The sequence below is a fragment of the Vespula vulgaris genome, chromosome 2 (assembly GCF_905475345.1).
Source record: "Vespula vulgaris chromosome 2, iyVesVulg1.1, whole genome shotgun sequence".
Lineage (NCBI taxonomy): Eukaryota > Metazoa > Arthropoda > Insecta > Hymenoptera > Vespidae > Vespula > Vespula vulgaris.
In genome coordinates this window covers 12,055,363-12,073,487 of record NC_066587.1, presented here as the reverse complement: position 1 = coordinate 12,073,487, position 18,125 = coordinate 12,055,363, and the positions used below count along the sequence as shown (strand labels likewise).

At 34.6% G+C, this 18,125-nt stretch overlaps 4 protein-coding genes across 5 annotated transcripts; 2 read left to right on the top strand and 2 right to left on the bottom strand.

Moving 5' to 3' along the window:
* The first annotated feature begins 288 nt into the window (after nt 1–288).
* Nucleotides 289–5,012, top strand: LOC127072725 (abnormal spindle-like microcephaly-associated protein homolog). Its single transcript, XM_051013366.1, has 2 exons — nt 289–1,269; nt 2,942–5,012. The coding sequence occupies exon 1, from the start codon at nt 625–627 to the stop codon at nt 970–972; it is 348 nt and encodes a 115-aa protein (XP_050869323.1). The 5' UTR covers nt 289–624; the 3' UTR covers nt 973–1,269; nt 2,942–5,012.
* A 384-nt stretch (nt 5,013–5,396) lies between these two features.
* On the bottom strand, nt 5,397–13,793 carry LOC127072724 (neuroparsin-A-like). Its single transcript, XM_051013365.1, has 4 exons — nt 13,663–13,793; nt 6,868–6,931; nt 6,643–6,781; nt 5,397–6,488 (listed from the first exon to the last, which is right to left on the bottom strand). Exons 2-4 carry the CDS (start codon nt 6,915–6,917, stop codon nt 6,297–6,299), a joined length of 381 nt encoding a protein of 126 aa, XP_050869322.1. The 5' UTR covers nt 6,918–6,931; nt 13,663–13,793; the 3' UTR covers nt 5,397–6,296.
* Nucleotides 10,430–16,330, top strand: LOC127072713 (uncharacterized). Its single transcript, XM_051013350.1, has 4 exons — nt 10,430–10,693; nt 12,658–12,916; nt 14,636–15,047; nt 15,282–16,330. Exons 2-4 carry the CDS (start codon nt 12,667–12,669, stop codon nt 15,775–15,777), a joined length of 1,158 nt encoding a protein of 385 aa, XP_050869307.1. The 5' UTR covers nt 10,430–10,693; nt 12,658–12,666; the 3' UTR covers nt 15,778–16,330.
* LOC127072720 (39S ribosomal protein L40, mitochondrial) lies at nt 15,664–17,661 on the bottom strand. Of its 2 annotated transcripts, XM_051013362.1 has the most exons (6): nt 17,550–17,661; nt 17,256–17,339; nt 16,991–17,161; nt 16,717–16,915; nt 16,492–16,642; nt 15,664–15,800 (listed from the first exon to the last, which is right to left on the bottom strand). In XM_051013362.1, the coding sequence occupies exons 1-5, from the start codon at nt 17,582–17,584 to the stop codon at nt 16,520–16,522; spliced, it is 612 nt and encodes a 203-aa protein (XP_050869319.1). In that variant the 5' UTR covers nt 17,585–17,661; the 3' UTR covers nt 15,664–15,800; nt 16,492–16,519. The 2 variants fall into 2 exon arrangements, with proteins under 2 accessions (XP_050869319.1, XP_050869318.1); XM_051013361.1 differs by lacking the exon at nt 15,664–15,800 and having other exon boundaries at nt 16,346–16,642.
* Between the last annotated feature and the right edge of the window lie 464 nt (nt 17,662–18,125).

The window sequence follows — 18,125 nt, the reverse complement described above, 5'->3', positions numbered from 1 at the left end:
CAATACAAAAAATGAAAGAAAAGTTCAATATCAAGAAATTAAAAAAGGAAAAGAAATAAAAGAAACATATATGTTTAATACGAAAGTTGGAACGTTCATTCGCGAGTCTCGGACAAATTTTTTTTTATTCGTATCGTCTTGTCATACATGCGAATGCTTTCGCAAAGGCGATTGCGGAGAGAATGAGAGAGAAAGAGAGTCAGAGAGAGAAAGAGAGAGAGAACGTGGGGAAAAGTGCGCATGCGCGAAAGATCTCCCGCCTCTCTTCGAGCAAGCGAGAGAGCTTAGAGCGCTCAAGCGAGAAGCGCAAGGCGGATCACAGAGCGGGAGCATTACTGCCGTCAGTTTCACTTTGCATCTCCATCAAAGTGGCCGTCTAAAGTGTTCAAGGAAAGTTTCAACTAACATCGAGTATTCATTATAGATAAAAGGAAATACGTATCGATCAATCTATCCATCAAAGTATAGAAACGAAAAATTTGTTCGTGTCGTATGAGGTTCGATCCATTTCGTTAATTTTCAAGGAAAACAAAAAAGAAAGAAAAGAAAAGAAATTATAAGGATAAAAAAAGGAAAAAAGAAAAAAAGGTAGATAATAAAATACTCGGAAGAAGAGGTGGACCTATGTCCGAAAAATCAAGGGACGACACGATGAAAGCTAATACAGCTGCTACGAAGATTCAAGCAAATTTTCGCGGCTATCGCGTGAGAAAACAATTAAAGGAAACTCAACAGCCGTATCAGAAGAGACAGCAGAGCGATGACGAGTCTACATCGTCGAGTACGTCGACTCTAAAAAGACAAAATACTAGGGAGGCTCTCGAAGAAAAATCTGCAACGAAAATCCAAGCTGGAATTCGTGGATTCCTCGTAAGAAAAAGACAGCAGGCTGAACAAGCTGCAGCTACTAGAATTCAGGCTGGATTTCGTGGGTTCAGGACGAGGAAGTTGCTCAAACAAAATGGACAGTGACATACACCTTCGCCAACGTCCCCAATCTCGTCATCTATGGTGGACTAACTTATACCAATACCAAGAACTTTCCTTTTATTTTCCTTTCCGTTATTTTAATATTCTTTCGTCTGTCGACTCATATCATTCTATTTCCTTATCATCGATTATCAAGAGCTTCTCATCACCGTCGTCTCTTCTTTGTCGCGATTCGTTCGTCCAATAGTAAAGGATAGTAAAGGAATCGTCGAAGCAGCTTCGTAGTTGAATCTGGACCACTTGATGTCGGCACCGCCCTAATCCTTCGTATCCGCAAAGGTAAGAGAGAAAGAGAAGAAAGAGAGAGTGAGAGAAGAGAGAAGAGAGAATGCAAACAGCAAGCGTCGAACCGTTACTTTCGAAATAGAAAGAGAAGGAGAAAGATTAAAAACGAGAGAAAATCGAAAACATTTCGAAATTTATCACAAGAGAGACTTCATCAGCGATGGAATTAGAATAATCAGAAAGTTTTCGATGAGCTCCGACAAACGATAACTTTCGAACCGAAAGTAATGGTTCGTTTGAACGACATTAAATCGCGTTGTATCGAACGGAATAAATGATGCGTAAAATCAACAACCGGCTGATGCAATGTGTATATATGTGTGTATATATACATACATATATAATTGCATAGATACGATATGGGCATTTTGAAAATAATATATTCTCTTTGAGAATTCATTTTGTCGAGAAGTTGTCAGGGTCACGTCGCGTGTGAAGTTGACAGTCGATCATGGCAACATGTTTATTCTACCTCTATCGCATAATCTAAAATCGCAAATTACCCTTCTAACCTTCTACATTTTATCTTTTTTTTTTTTTTTTATTTGCAAAAGGAATATTTTTCATTTGCGATTGGAGGTAGATGGGAAGGAGCTCGTTAATCGAGGACGATTACATAATTTAAAGCGATGGGTTCCATTGTTCGCGAACTATTCCGTATATCAATCGATGCTGAAACGTGACGATACTTCGTAAATTGATAACACTTGGGAAACGATATATATATATATATATATATATATATGTACACGTTCGGAAGCACGTTCTTTTGAAAAAAGTATTTTCTCTCTTTTTCTCTTTCTTTTTTTTTCTTTTGACAAATTATTATCGGCGATTACGATGATTTTAACCGGAAAGTCCCCAGTTATTTTCTTCGCCGTAATTCAATTTAGTTCGAGCCGAGTCACAAGCCAATGGAGTTTCGTTTTCGTATCGAGGAGAGAAAAAAAACACAATATATACTACACACACGCATACGAAGCAGTACAACACAACACAACGCAACATAACACAACACGACACGACACGACACTGCCCGTGTTCCGTCCTGTCTATTTTCGCTCGATCACTACACGACAAAAGAAAAAGAGCGTTTATCTGTAGAGTATTCTAGAGTATTCTACAGGCGTTTAAATCAACGAACAAAAAACATCCTTTTGCATGGTAAAGGCCTAAACGCACTAGCGCAAAATGTAACGGAAAGAAACAACGAAAAAAAAAAGGCATGAAAAATTAATGAACCTATATATTTTAAATAGACAGCATGTACTCGAACGAAGTGTAACAAAGAGATCGAATAATTTTTTCTAAGACGTTTTGATTCATTCTTTTCGTTATTTACTGTATGAATGCTAAACAAGGAAAGTCCAAGATGCAAAGTATAGATAAAAGAAAAAATAAATAAAAAGATGATCAAGATGTATTAGCACTCGTATCGATCAATACGTAGTGCCATTCTCTTTGTTGCACTTATAAGAATGTTAAGGTTGTTCGTTAACGATCGCTGTTCGATTGCGTTTAGGCTTTAATGCGCTTTACGAGAAACGGGGATATCGAAAATGAATATGCACACACATTATGTACATATATATATATATTTACATACACATAAATATATATATACACACACTGTATAAAGCTAACACATAAACATTTTATCTTTCAGCGCTTCGTTGAGTGAGCACCCACGTGCACGCGACTCAACGCCGAGCGGAACGAACGAGAAAGGAGGATGGTATTGACCCAGTTTCGATGCACCGTGCAATGGCTTTTCTTTCTTAACTAGCAAACTCTTCGGTCGAGGAAGCAAGCAAAGAAAGAAAGAAAGAAAGAAAGAAAGAAAGAAAGAAAGAACGTGTCTTCAAACACGTTTCATGGCACTCTGCCGAAGAAGAAGAAGAAGAAGAAGAATCCTATGTTTCTTCGTTGAAGAATTTCTTATTAAAAAATGGATTGAAAAGAGACAAACAGACCAAGAGAAAGAGAAAGAGAAAGAGATGAAAGTTGAAAACCGGAAGAAGTGTCAACGAATTAGAAAACACATTTTAACGCGACTGAAAAGAAAAGAGATATGAAACTGGAACGGACGAAATTTATTCTCAACTTCCTTCGCGACCTGACTCATCGTCATCTCGGCTCTCCTCCTTTTCATACGCGCGTGTCCGGCCGATGGACGTTGATGATTTGTTACAAAAATATACTCTGCTTGCTCTTTAAGCCCATGTCGGCGAAGAATTTCACCTTGACGAGAGATTATTCCGAGAGACATTTGACGTAATCATTCGTACAAATATGAGGGGTAAAGAGACGCGATGCATTTTCCTCTCTTTCTATCTTTCTCTATTTATACGTTTGTCTATTTCTCCCCTCTCTCCTCTCTCTCTCTCTCTCTCTCTCTCTCTATTTGTTTTTCTCTTTTACCTGTTACTTATATAGTTTACGTTAGAAATACCAGCGACAATCGCTTTTGTTTTCTAACAGCCCGCTAACTATTCGAATCGACCAATCAGAACAAAAGCGTTTTTCTATCGAACGAAAACGCGCCATTTTCGAATCGTGTCGTACATCCCGACGGTGATCAGAAAGCATCCAACGTAAACGATGAAAAACAAACTCTATCAAATACGATATAATTCTTTGTGCGTGCGCGTGTCTGTGTGTGTGTGTTTACATTTTCTGGCTTATATTGTATAAAATCCATGATACTCTTGTATCTCCTAGATGTAATCGATTGTACATCGAACGATAAGTGTTTCCATATATATGATTCGTATTATAGATTTAAAGTAACACATACATCTTGAGAAATCGATTATGAACGATAAGAAATCATGACGCAAAGTCCCCCGCAGAATTTTGATTGAGCTGTACTATTGTAATTGTAAGTATTGCCTATTTGAAATTCAGTAAAGTCAACTTTCGCCTTACGTCATGATTTTTTTATATTACGGAATCAATTTTCTTTACTTAGCACTCTGCGTCTATTGTATATAACATATATACATACATATATATATATATGTATGTGTGTATACATATAAGTACATACGATCTTTTATGCGAACGGAGCACTATTAAAACTAAAAAATATTTATTTTACGATAAATAATACGAACACATTACGTGCATGTAACAAAAACCATGTCGATTCACGAAAAGTATCCGCTTTAATTAAACTTCTTAAAGCGTTGAATTTATCGTATTATTAATATAGAAGGATATTTGCGCGATATATAGATTTCTGCGATATATTGAATTACGTTAAAATTCACGTGCAACCGTGTGTCGCTAAGCATATTATACAATTATTATTTATTTAACGAATGTGTCAACGTTACGTAAATAAGAGTTGTTGTTGTTATTTCCAAGTTTTCACTATGTTTACTATGTACGTACACATATTTTCCTTCTATTATACTTCATAAAATAATCCATTTACACATATACTAATTATATATATATACATATACTTACTTTTAAATATAAACTCACTTAATTATCCCGATGAAAAAGTAACCATTTCTACGAGCATTTACGACATGTAAACGTAGTAGGATGTAAACGCACGTTTTCGAGATACTTTTCAGATTAGATACGAAAACATTCGAATTTTCTATACCCATACTTCTTTCCCAAACAAAATACATTCTTTCGCAAATGATATTTTATCAATTATCGTTAGCATTTAATTGTTCAACACAAAATATAGAATGTAAATAATAAATCATTTTTCGATATCAATGTTTCATTATAACCAGTATTACGTAATAAGCACGAATCGTTTTATTTCCAATCTATTAAGATATAATAATTTTAATCTTACCTATGTATGTATTTACTAGTTATTTTCATTGTATATACATACGTTATCGATCGAGTCAATAGCACTCTAGCATTGTAAGAACGATAGTTACAGTGATGCTTGGTGGCAGCACTGGCATGTTTCAAATTCAAACAAATTTCTCGACCAATTTTCATCGATATTATTTTAATCGATATTACTTAATTTCATTTAAGTTAAAATCCTTCGGTATGATAAAACTCATTTTCTGAAAACTGCCACGTAAATGATGAATTAATAATTCCAAATATATTGGGATAGTTATTAAGAAGAATGGATGTCAAGAGAAAAGAAAAATGGTACTTTTATTTCACGATTATTCTTATAATAGATCACATAAATAATCTTGTTATTTTGAGCAAATAAATATTTATTTAGCCAAAAACGAAAAATTAAAAATAGCCTAACTACGTTAATTGTACTTAAATAAAATAAAAATGTTACAAATGCACATATTGGTACGTTCCGTGAAAAGAACATGATTTCTCATCGTCAACTCGAATCGCGGTAAACCTCGCCCTTCGAACATTTCGCGAGAAACTACGAAATGTTCGTAACATAAAAATCAGGTCAAGGCGATGACTCGCGTCTGTTCCGATAAGAAATGCAACTCACAGCCAGTTACGATTGATTTAATACTTTTAATATAACTAGATATATAGGTCTATGCTAGTCTCGGCAGAACGGAGAGACGCATGAGAGTGCGTGCGTGCGTTTTATCCTTAAACCGATCGATAAGTATAATTTGCTATTTATCGTATATGTCGTGGGACAAAATAATAAAATTAAGTAAAGCCTTAAAAACTATTCGAGTCTTATCGCTCTGCTAGCCGTAATCGATAACAAATAATTCATTTAACGAGATCGTAGTTTTTTCTATCCATTCTCCTCTGTTCTTTCTTTTTCTTTCTTTTCTTCGTTTTTCTTTTTTTTTCTTGGAACTCTCATCTCTTCTTAAAAAATCGTAGACAATAAACCGATAGACACACAATTGGATAGAAAGCAACAAAATTATTAAAAACAATTAAACTATACGAAATCTAACTAATCAACTATGATGAGATCAATCGTTGGAATGTATTAATCCTCTCTCTTCCTCCCTCTCTCTTTCCCTCTCTAGCTTTCTGTCTCTTCATCCTACACACTCTCTCGTTCTCCGAAATCCAGATCGACTCGCCCTTTATTTAGCTGTAGGAAAGCGGTAATATGCATCGGAATGACGTGTCTCCAAACTAAGATGAGGTGGGCAAGTATGAGAATAACATTCGAGTTCCTCTACGCTACAGCCAATACACTTGTTACAACTGCAGATCAATCCGTCGCCGCAAACTCCCCAAGATTCGCTTGGTCCTCCGCAAATCTCACCAGGACCCTATAAGAAAAAACCAACAAATATATATCTCAAAGAACGCGATACAATTTTCATCGATCGAAAATATTCTATACTGAATATTATAAATTTGTATATTCTCTTTCAAAATGTGTCAAATAATTAAATGTATTTTATTATTTATAGGAGCACTAACCCTTTTGCATACAGGAACACCACAAAGAGCCGATATCGTGTAACCATACTTGCACTTATCGCAATCGTATCCACAACCATCGCAAGCTTGTCTCACATCTTCGCGCTGTCTGATGAAAGGATGCGCAAAGCTGCACGATCTAAAACGTTCCACGTTTTATTGTTCGTATCCTTTCTTTTTCGAAGTTGCAAAAGAGAGAAGAAAAATTGTTTCTAGAGTACTTACAAAAAGATGAAGGACAATAGCATGAGTACGTAAGTGGATTGGCTCGACATGTCGTTTCGAGTGTCTGAAACAGAAATGAAGTAACATTGTATAACGGATAATAAGACGATGCTCTCTAGACGGTGATTTTCAAGAAAGTGATAGAAATTTAAATTCAGTCGACCTACATAAAGCTAAAAAACATGAAACTTCTTTATACATTATTTCAATTGACAATATTTTTGCTCTTCGTATCATCGCACGCGCATCGTTGATTATTCGATGATGCAATACCCGGAACAAATTGAAAAGTTTAATAATGCAATAATTGTACACATTCCTGTGAGAAAGAATGAGTACTCGTATACATTCATATAAATATGAATTTAAATTACCGAAAAAGAATATTTTTGTATTTTACAAACGTATACATCGATATGCCTTAAAAGTTATCTCAAAGGTTATGACTGAACGTCACCTTGCCCTCCTGCACCTTTGTTTTTACACCGGAGGCCACCCGGAATCAAACGGTTCATATCTCTTTTCAACGATGAGAAAAAACCGATAATGAATTTTACATCGCATTATAAAGAAAACCGATATCTTTATTAATTAATATATGCTCAAGCGTCTAATACATGCTTAGAAAATCGCAACTCAAATGATAAGGACGTGTTCATTCGAGTAAAATAAATATCAAAACGTTTCGAAAACAAATAAATAAATAACAACATCTGGAAAAATTTTACTCGAACATTTTGAAGGAAAAATTAGACAAATTGATTAAAGTTTCCCGTAAATAATCAATGTATTTCTTAATCTCCATTGGCATAACAAATAACGGAAAGATCGAATAATGGAAAACGTGAGAGTCGTCTTTGTATAGCAAAAATAAATACGCGATTTATTTTGCACAAAAAGTTAAAAGAAAATCAAGTTGGCGATTTATTGAAAAGAAAAAGTTACGATATTGACTTCTCTACATAATACAATAGCCGACATTGGTCAACGAAATGTTAGCGTGGGAGATCAGACGCACGTGAGATAGAAGTTATGTACGAACTCTGTATTCTGTGAATTATCGTACTGTAAATATCATTATCGAAGAAAGAAACAATTATATGCGGACTCGTGCCGATTCATTGAACTCCGCTTTTTCTTCGAGTATTTATTTATTTTTACACGGAGGATCTCAAGGTGAAATCGAAGGATAGTCAAAGATCGTAAGAAAATTTATTTATCTCGTCATATGAGTGATAACGAATCGTAAAAGTTTAAAGTTGAACAGTCGATATCATCATCTGGTGGAAATTAAAAATCATACTTCGCTACTGTTATTCTAAGTCAGAGAAGCCTTCAAATCTATTGTCAATATTTTACGAAGTATTCGTATAACTCGGAGAACAAGCTACGAATGAGAATTTTACCATTACTTATTCAAAATTGATCGTGAGTTTTAAGCGTTTAAAGAAACATTCCAAAAATTTCAAAAACTTATTTTTACGTATTTAGAATGCCATCATTACCCATGAACACGTTCACTGACACCGCGAAACGTTCGATCGAGGTTGAATATTGAAATAGCGATCCTTTCTTTGAGTTATAAGTATTGCCTTCAGAGCAAATCCAAATAGAACCTTCCTCGTGAAACGATCCATCGACACGAACGCCGATGTCTCGACGAGCACCGATCGACACATGTATTCTGTCCTATGTAGACTATGCAACCGTTTTTCTTTGAACACGAGAGAAGAATAAGAAGAAGAAAAACAAGAAGAAAAAGCAACTAGATCGATCGCTTCGCGAGAGAGACAAGAGGAGACGGAGAAATATCGAACAAAAGTATTGAGAAAAAATGATACGGATAGAAATAGGATAATTTGAATCGACTCGTCACTTGTCTCGCGGATTCGCCGTGCGATAGACAAAACCGTTGTCCCACATAGGACATAACGCAGTCGTGGAACCCCCACTTTTCAACATCGCGCCAGACGCCAGCCAAGAAATTTTCCCCGTTTATATCCCTCCTCCGCATCTCGAGGGCAAAGACTAGCGCGTGAGAGAGATTTATCGATGTCCAGAAACAGAAAGAAAAGCCACTGGACTCTTTTCCGCTTCTTTCCCCCTCTCTCTTTATCTTTGTCTGTCTCTTTCTCTCAATTATTTCTTTGATTGTCACAGAAACTCTTAGCTTAGTTCTTCCTACTCTTGTATATCATCTCTCTCTTTTCTCTTTAATCTCTCGTTATTACCTCCCTCTTCTGTTTAATGCGATCATGTTAATAGCAATTCCGGGAGACCCAGGAATACAAGAATAATTGAAGCGTCGACGCCAGTAAGCCAACAAGAGTCTTTCGACTCTACGTCTCTTCTCGACCTCAATGATAATGAATGAGAAAGAGAGAGAGAGAGAGAAAGAGAGAAAGAAAGCTTCCACGAAATCGTTTGGTTGTCTCTAATCGGACCGAACGTTCGATAATTTCCCATGTAATTGTCAGTGGAAGCTACATCTCGCGCTGGGCCAAGGGTGCATAGTAAATAGATCTTCTACTTGACGTTCGTAATTTAATCGATTCAACAAAGAAAAATGTCTATGCGTTATACTATATAAGAGCAAATTGAAACGTTTTGTGTAAAAAACTAGATTTTCTTGGTATCATAAAAATAATTTTTAAAAATTCAAAATTATCTTACAGGTAACTCATATTTATTATGAAAAGCAACGAGATCAATAAAGATAATCTCCTCTTTTAGAAACCTGTTGCTTTCTTAATAGCTCTTGTCCTAACGAGTCGTACTAGTTTCGTTCCATGTTAAACAAGTTTCTAAAAGAACAATATAAAGTAGAAGTTATATGAATTTTTGTTCGTTTCAAAAGAAAAAATTACTTAATATAAAACTTATATTGTAGTATAACTTATATTTATGAAATATTAATTTCATTCGGTATATATCATGAAATATGAAATCATGAAAAAAATACAGATATATGAGTATCCGACTTCAAAGTTATATGACAAAGTTACAAAGGATTACGAAAAAAAAGGAAGAAAATTCGAGTAGGATCATTCGAAAAGATAGAAAAAAATATTCATCGTCGTTTCAGAATCGTATCGAGCCAAGAGAGTAATAGTAAAAGAGAGAAAGAGAAGGAGACGTTTCTGAATGATCTTTCGAAGATCATCGAGCTATTCTTTGATGGCGAACGGCCACGTCGAAAGAGTGACGTACAATAAACGAAGAGTAGGCCGATGGATGAATGGAAAGGACTTTTTCCTTCTCCTTTCGTGTCTTCTCTTTTCAACGTACGTGGTTTCTTAGTTAGCGTAGGTGTTGCGATTCGGCTGATTCGCCCAGACGTAAACAAATTTTGGCGAATCGCGACGAGAGAAATCACGAGCGGAGAATAGGACGAGTCGGAGTTGCACGTTCGAATATCTCGTCTTTCTAATAATAGCCACGAAAATTTGCGTTTCTCTTCGGCGATGCCAGATTTTCTTCGTCCACCCCCACCCCACTCTTCCCCATCCCCTTTCCGAGTAGCAGAAACCCCCAACGAATCTCTTCTTACATCGCGACCGTGAGGTCGTACTCTTTATTTCGTAGCAGTCTACGTGCATCGGAAGAAGAGTCCCAGTAACGCATCGCTCGTCTCTCTTTTCACACGCGATCTCGATTCGAAAAGAGTAGTCACTTTCGAGAGTGAACAAATAATAGTAACACGACTTTTCTTCATTTGACAATTTTCCACGAAAAGCAAATCCATTATCGTCTAAGTCTCTTGAGGGTGGCCAATTTGCGTGACGATAATTTAAGAATTTTTATTTTCTCGAAGAACACCTCATAGGTGAGTTCAATTTTATCTAATTAAACATCGCGAAGTAATTTAGAATCGATTAAGAAATTATCTTTTTATTGTAATTCAAACGAAAAATGCTAAAGTATATGAAGTATATGAGGTATTTGAAAAAAAAAAAAGAAAACAAAATTTTTGTTCTATCATTCTATCCGAATAAAATCAAAGACGACGATATATGTGTATAAATACATCGAAAGAAGTCTTCGAGATTTCTATGCTCGCATATACCGCATATAACTGAAATTCTTTGTCTATTCGTCTCACGTCAAACAAACACCTCTGTTTGCAATGATCAAACGACCGCAAACTTTCAATGCAAACATTCTTCCGGACTCCGGGCCAAGAAACCTTAAGTTTGTGTTCTCATTTCGCTTTTAGCATCAAACATATACACGCTTGCTGATCTACATCTCATTGATACTAGTAACAAATTGAAGAGAACTAAGAAAACCATTTACTTCCATTAATCTATAATAATAATTAAATTGAAATAAATTAGTAAAAAAGAAAAACGAAAAAATACATAGGTACACGTGAACCGATATCTGATTCATTTCTTTTAACGATTCCTATGACTTTCTCATACAGATTTATTTCTTTTCTTAAAATCGATGATGCATCATCGTCACATTGTACGAGACGACGACATTTGGCTCGTTTACAATTTTATGACACACAATTAAAGTTATCTTCGAATTCCATTTGCATCATGTATGTGTTTCCGGGTCATACGCCTAAAAGATATCGCTTTACATGAATCTTTCGAATCTGGCTCATTTCGGAAATAAGCCAGTTGCACAGTGTCAAATCGTAAACATCACACATTAACCACGCATTTAAACCTTTGCCAACTTGCGATCTAAATGCCAAATTTTATCCGCGGTATTCTCCTTTCGATTAATACAAAATTTACATTTAATCCTATGATCTCTCATTCCCTCTCTCTCCCTCTGTCTCTATCTCTATCTCTCACATATCATTGATATTTATTGTTTTTCACGAAAAATATAAAGAACAAGCAAAACATCGAGCTCATACGATTTCAACGATGACGCAGTCTCACGTTCTGTCTAACTCGACTATCACGATCAACAAACTGTAAATATCTTCGATATTCTACTATTTCGTTCATAAATGTATTAGTAATAACAATTTCTCTTTCTATTTTCCTTTCTCTTTTCCTTTCTCTTTCTCCTTTTCTTTCTCTTTCTCTTTCTCTTTACCTTCACGAAAGAAATAAGAAAGAAACGTTTTTCGTAAAAACCTCGCTATTATTTTTTTTCTCACTCACAACTGTTTATTTTTAAACGTCACTGTATCCCGACTGAGAAATATTGCTACCAGATTTACGTTTACAAAAGTATCAACAAGACGTACATTTTCAGGCAGAGAATTTTGAACTAAGAAAGCATAAATAAACATCTAAATATATCATTCGAAAAGGGAAAAAAAAAGTCTTTTCTCTGAAAGACCGATAGATGGATCGATAAAAACAGAAAAAGTATAGGTTTAAGCGCTTAATGTTTTCGCTTACGTAGGAAAGACGTACGATCAGGAGAACTTTAGGGTCCTCGGTTGAAAATAGTATGCGAGGCTGAATATAGAAGAGAAAAAGATAGATGGATCTGCAGAGTGATCTTGCCAAAAGCTCGTTGCGCCCGAAAAGTGAATGCGAAGCGAATTCGATTTTTAACGTGTCGATTTATTTGCTAAATAAAAGAAAAATTTTTATCGAGTATATTCGATTTGTTAAGAAACTAAAAATCTATCAGTATACCATTCGTTTTATATCTTTCTTACGATTGTTTATTTCTAAATAAATATAAAATCGTTCGTACCAGAGCTCGCCCGTACGATAAGCAAATCTTCTAAACGTTTCAAATGATGTTTGTAAAATGTGTTAAGTGTCGAATGTAGAAGGAGGTCTGATAAATGTATTTATATGATTTTAGGAAGACGATATGGGTATGATAACGCGGGTGAGGGGTCGTGTGAGAGCGAACTCGCTGACAGTGGACAAAGAAAAAACGGCACAAAGCGTTTGCCTCTTGAGTGCTGTTCTTTTGCTACCCTATTGTCCTCGTGGTCCACTACCACTTTTACCCTCACCGGCACCAGCCTTGTACTCGGCTTTGGTTTTACCTGTGGTATTAAGTGCCAATTACAGATACCCTGTTTACACGTTGAAAGCTCTCGTAGGGGCAACAGCAGGTAAGAAAAAAAAAAAGAATTCTTTTCACTTAATCTCCTATCTTGTCGAAAACAATTATTTCACTATGCTCTTTCCGTCGAAATATTAAAATCGAAATTCTACAAAAATCTACATTTTCTTTTCCTTTACGATAAGTTATTACTACAAATTTGCCATCCATTTAGTTATCTTTGGCGAATAAGAAAGAAAAAACTCAAGTCGCAACGAAAAAAGAACCCATTACATATCAATCGGTTTAAAGTGTGTAATTCAATTCTGTTTTGTAAAATAGATCTTGAAGTATACATCAAGGCGAATATCCGTTAACTTACCGATATCAAAACGTTCAACAGAGAACAAAAGTTATAGATTTGCGCGATAGCCGTTTGGATAAATATATATATATATATATACTTAGTACGTTAAGTCGTATCGTACTATCAACGTAACGTATCTACTGATATTTGTAATTGTACGCACGAAGGACTCTCGGACAGATCACATTCATAAAATCGAGCAAAGAAGCAATGTAACAGCAACAATACCCATGGATAAAATAGTAAAGAAACACACGCGTACATTGATAAAATAGAAAAATCTAATCTCTTGTGTGGGAAAAGCAAAAAAAAATCTACAATGTTTGTACAAACAAACGGATATGATCTATTCTAATCTAATCAAAATGGATAAATGGGTAGTCTCTTTCTCTCTCTCACTCTCTCTCTCTCTCTATCTCTGTCTTAGTTTTTTTGTATTTCTTTCTCACCTTCTATCGTTTCCTCTTCGATCTCTACGATGTCCTGTCCTCGTTATCGAAGGTAACTCACCACGATGACGGAGAAACGCTATGTGCCACTGTCGACCAGGACGGGTTGTTTTATAGGTAGAGATTCGTCCGCCCGATCGAGCGCACGAATCCCGAAGGATGATCTTGGTTGCCATGTGAATCGTTCGACGCCAAGGCGACATCATCCCCCCGGCCTCTCTGCCCGCACCTGCCAGCCCTCGTGTCCGTCCGTCTTATCCTCTTCGTTGATGACTCTTCCAACTGACATCCATTAATATGCAAATTTGTATTGCCAGCCGTTGCGAAAAATGAAGACGATCGACGGCAACATCGATTACGTTATCCTCAATTAACGGAAATGATGGACCGTCGGCGTTAGCCACGAAGGAAGTTGAAATATTGTAAATCCTAAGAATGTCCTACCACTTAGTCATCCTTAAAAGCTGCGTAATCGTAAAACGTACATAGTAGATACTTCAACAGCGATCGTATCTTTTCCCTCAGTCTCTTTCTTTTTTCCTTTCATCGTAGAATACAAGAGGAAGAGAAAAAGATGTATATATCTTTTATATATATACATATATATATGTACATAGATTTAAAGGGTGTGATCTTATTCGATGAGAAATTAATGATTTGCGTTTTCCTTCGAAAAGAGAGAAAGATATTATCCTCCTTTTCTTCAAACTATTTCTTCTGATACAACTGGTTCCTTCGCGAGTTCGCGCGCATCCTGTTTTTATTTGAACTGAATGATCTTTGCAGTTCATAGCTTATCCTGATAAGAGATGATTAACGCTACTATTTCGTAATATTTTTAGTACGCGATAACACTGTGTATACTGATCATTAAATTTACATTTACAAGAGAACCTTCATTATATTAATATTTTTTTTTAAATGTTAATGGATTTTTAAGTATATATAGGATACATATTACGTATGTTCATAGGTGGACTCTCGAAAGCTTGGAAACCACTTTATCGTTTCTTGAAACGTCTTTATGGGCCCGTCGATCGTGCGGAAAATCTTTTTCTAAGGATGAAAAACATTTCCGTGATGGCAAATCAAATAGTTTTCTTGATGCTCGCGGATAAAGTTTTGGTACCGAAGGAAAGAATGACCTGTCTTTATACTCTTATGTTTTATAACGTTATCGCTTATTGCGTGAGCTATATAAAGGAACTGATCGAAAAGGAAGACTGGACACCCTATGTTACTTTAACAGAAAGATCGCAGATCAAACATCTCGCTATGTCGGCCACGAAGATTGTCTTAGAGTGGACCAAGGCCGTTACATTCGTTGTTACTCTGACCTTCATGCTCCTCGTATTCGGTTTGGAACAAGGACTCGAACATTACAAGTAAGTCTTCCGGTAATTCTTTTATTCTCACAATCAACAAACGGGAGAGCATTACCTTGACGTTCAAAAGAAAAACATCATTGCTGACACAGATACTCGGAGTCTTTCAGGATAAATAATACGTCGGATCATAAATCAAAACATGATTCCTTTCAATAATATCATATTTATTGGAACATAGCCATACTCTTATTATTTAAATAACAACATAGATATATTTATTTTATTATACAGGCCCTCGACGATGTATACCGTATTAACTTGGATCTATTATTCGGCAACAGAGAAAGTCTTCGTCGATATGTTCCCAACGATTCTAGGATATCTACAACTCGAAGCATTGGAGAACATCGAGAATCTCTATGCTCCTGTGATATTAAGATACTTTACTATTGGTATATCAGCTTTCTTCAGTCTTATACTCTTACCAACGGCACCCTGGAGATTTCTCTTTGTTGCAACTTATTTAAACATTTATCTGAGATGGAAGGAACTTATGCAAAATTCTGGGGCAGCATTAAAACGTGAACGGGAAATATTAAACCGATATAGAAAGGCCACTGCGGAGGAAATCGATAGGTTCGACGATGTCTGCTCCGTTTGCCTTTGTACCATGACAAAAGCCAGGGTGACACCCTGCCATCATCTCTTCCATGCGGATTGCCTCAGGCAATGTTTAAAGACTAGCGACAGCTGTCCCATGTGCAAGCGAGAACTTAAGTTCGACTGAAATGCTACGTACCACAAGCGTTACTGGAAAAGAAATGTGTATATATATATATATATATATATATATATATATATATATATATATATACACACGTTCGTTCCTTTTTATTTTTATTACTTTTTACTATTCTGTCGTATTAGGTTCCATTCAGAGAATAATCCTTCTGTCCAATCAACATTTACAATCAGAAATAGAATCAACGTTTTGGATAGTACGCGATATATTTTTAATAGAAATTAAAAAGAACTTTTTTTCGAATATCCACATCAGATGTATCTTTATACATCTCATTCCACTACTTATTCCATCCTCCTTGTACAAGCAAAATTTACTAAATCTTTTTATTTATTCAGATTAGGATTTCAGTTCGAAACTTGAGTATATATAACTTAAAATGGAAGATAATAATACATTTTATACTGATATACGTCGAAGCATTCTAGACAACGACCGTTATGTAAGAACGAATGTTCTTTTAAGCTTACACTGTTCTGTGATATATAAAAAAGGATATAAAAAACATCTTTTCTCTGAATAAATGTTAATAAAGAAATCACCATGTCTCATATATATATATATATATACATCTTTATATATTTAATTTATAGTCTATACTATATATACTATATAGTCTAGTACTATGATTATAAAAATTGCTAAAATTTGCTAATATTTTATATTGATAATATTAATTTTTATCTTATTTATACATACAATTTAATTAAAATTTCATTTAACTTAGCTATGTTTCACCCGGATATTTTAATGTTATATCTATATATTCCCCATCTGGACTATCATAGTTTTTTATTGGTGGTGTGTGACAAGGACCTTGTCTTAAATATGGTAAAAAGGTAAGATCAATCTAAAATAATAAATATGCGTATTTGCAGTTAAAAAAGTAATACATATGGTTTAATACAATCAATAAACATATACCTGTATCGCTTCATTGTATAATTCTTCTGATTCAGCTTTTAGCTCTCTCAGTGCTCTTTTCTGAGACAAAATTAACCCTTCTATCGTCTTAATATCATTCTTATGTTGTATATTTTTATATCTAGCCCATTCTTTGTATAACAATACTCTTCTATCTTCTTCCTCTTCGGATAAAGGTGGAACGATACGTTTTCTTTCTCTATATAAGAAAAATTAAAAGCTTCAAAGTCAACAATAAACAAAACAACAATAATCAATAAGTTATTGATATTACTCTTCTTCAGTTTTTAAAAATAATGGTATTTCCAATTCATTAATAGGTTTTAATTTCTTAGCATATTTTTGTAAACGACGAATTGACTTTTCCAATCTTTTTCTTTTTCTTTCCTCTCTTTGTCTAATTACAGCTGGATCTAATCTCTTCTTTTTTTTCAATGGTTCTGCGCTGTGTACATAAATTATTGATCATTTCAAATATAGTTACTAATTTCCTATAGATACAATATTACATTATATTTAAATAATATGAAAATACATACAGAAGCATATTGGTTATACCAAATTGTAGTGGATTACTATAAGTAGATATACCATGCGTACATGTGATAGCATATTTAGATAATCTGTTAAAAAATTTCAACTAATTTAATTATTTATTGATGTATATTATCGTAACTAATATAATTATATAATTTCATTCATATTTTGAGTACTTATACAATTATGTTCGATATACGAACTAACCCCATTCTTTCTTATTTGAAATGTAGATACATTTACATATCATAACCAAATTTTCTTTAATTTCAAATAGAACTAAAATATATTAATACCTTGAAAATACAGGTAAAACACTAAGAAGACCCATATTTTTGTTTACTTAATTAGACCACACTGAAACGTTTATTGTGGTATCGCTTTCAACACAAGCGATCTGTATTTCCTAAATTCAATAAATTAAAATAAAAAAAGGTTAGTTAACTTTTCTTTTATTAAACAAATACTAGATATTACCTTTAAAACAATATTTTATTCGCACATCTTCTTTACTTAAAAAAAAGAAACTATAAAATATAAATTAAATATATAACCTGTAATACACACTTCTCTCACAGGGATACGTGTGTACATCATAAAGGAAACTAACCTCTCGCCGATCTAATTTAAACACAACCATTGGTTATAATATGAAGCACTATTTCCAAGTCGAAATTGTACGCATATAGTAGTAATCAAACATATCTCAAGGTGTATAGAACACGATGATCAACATTATCGTTATTGAAAAAAGAAAGACTTAGAAACTTCTTTTGTGCTGGTATATTTTCATATTTTAATATATTGTTCTGTATATATATAATTATATATATATATAAATTTTGAGACACAGCTGTGTGAATTATTTCATA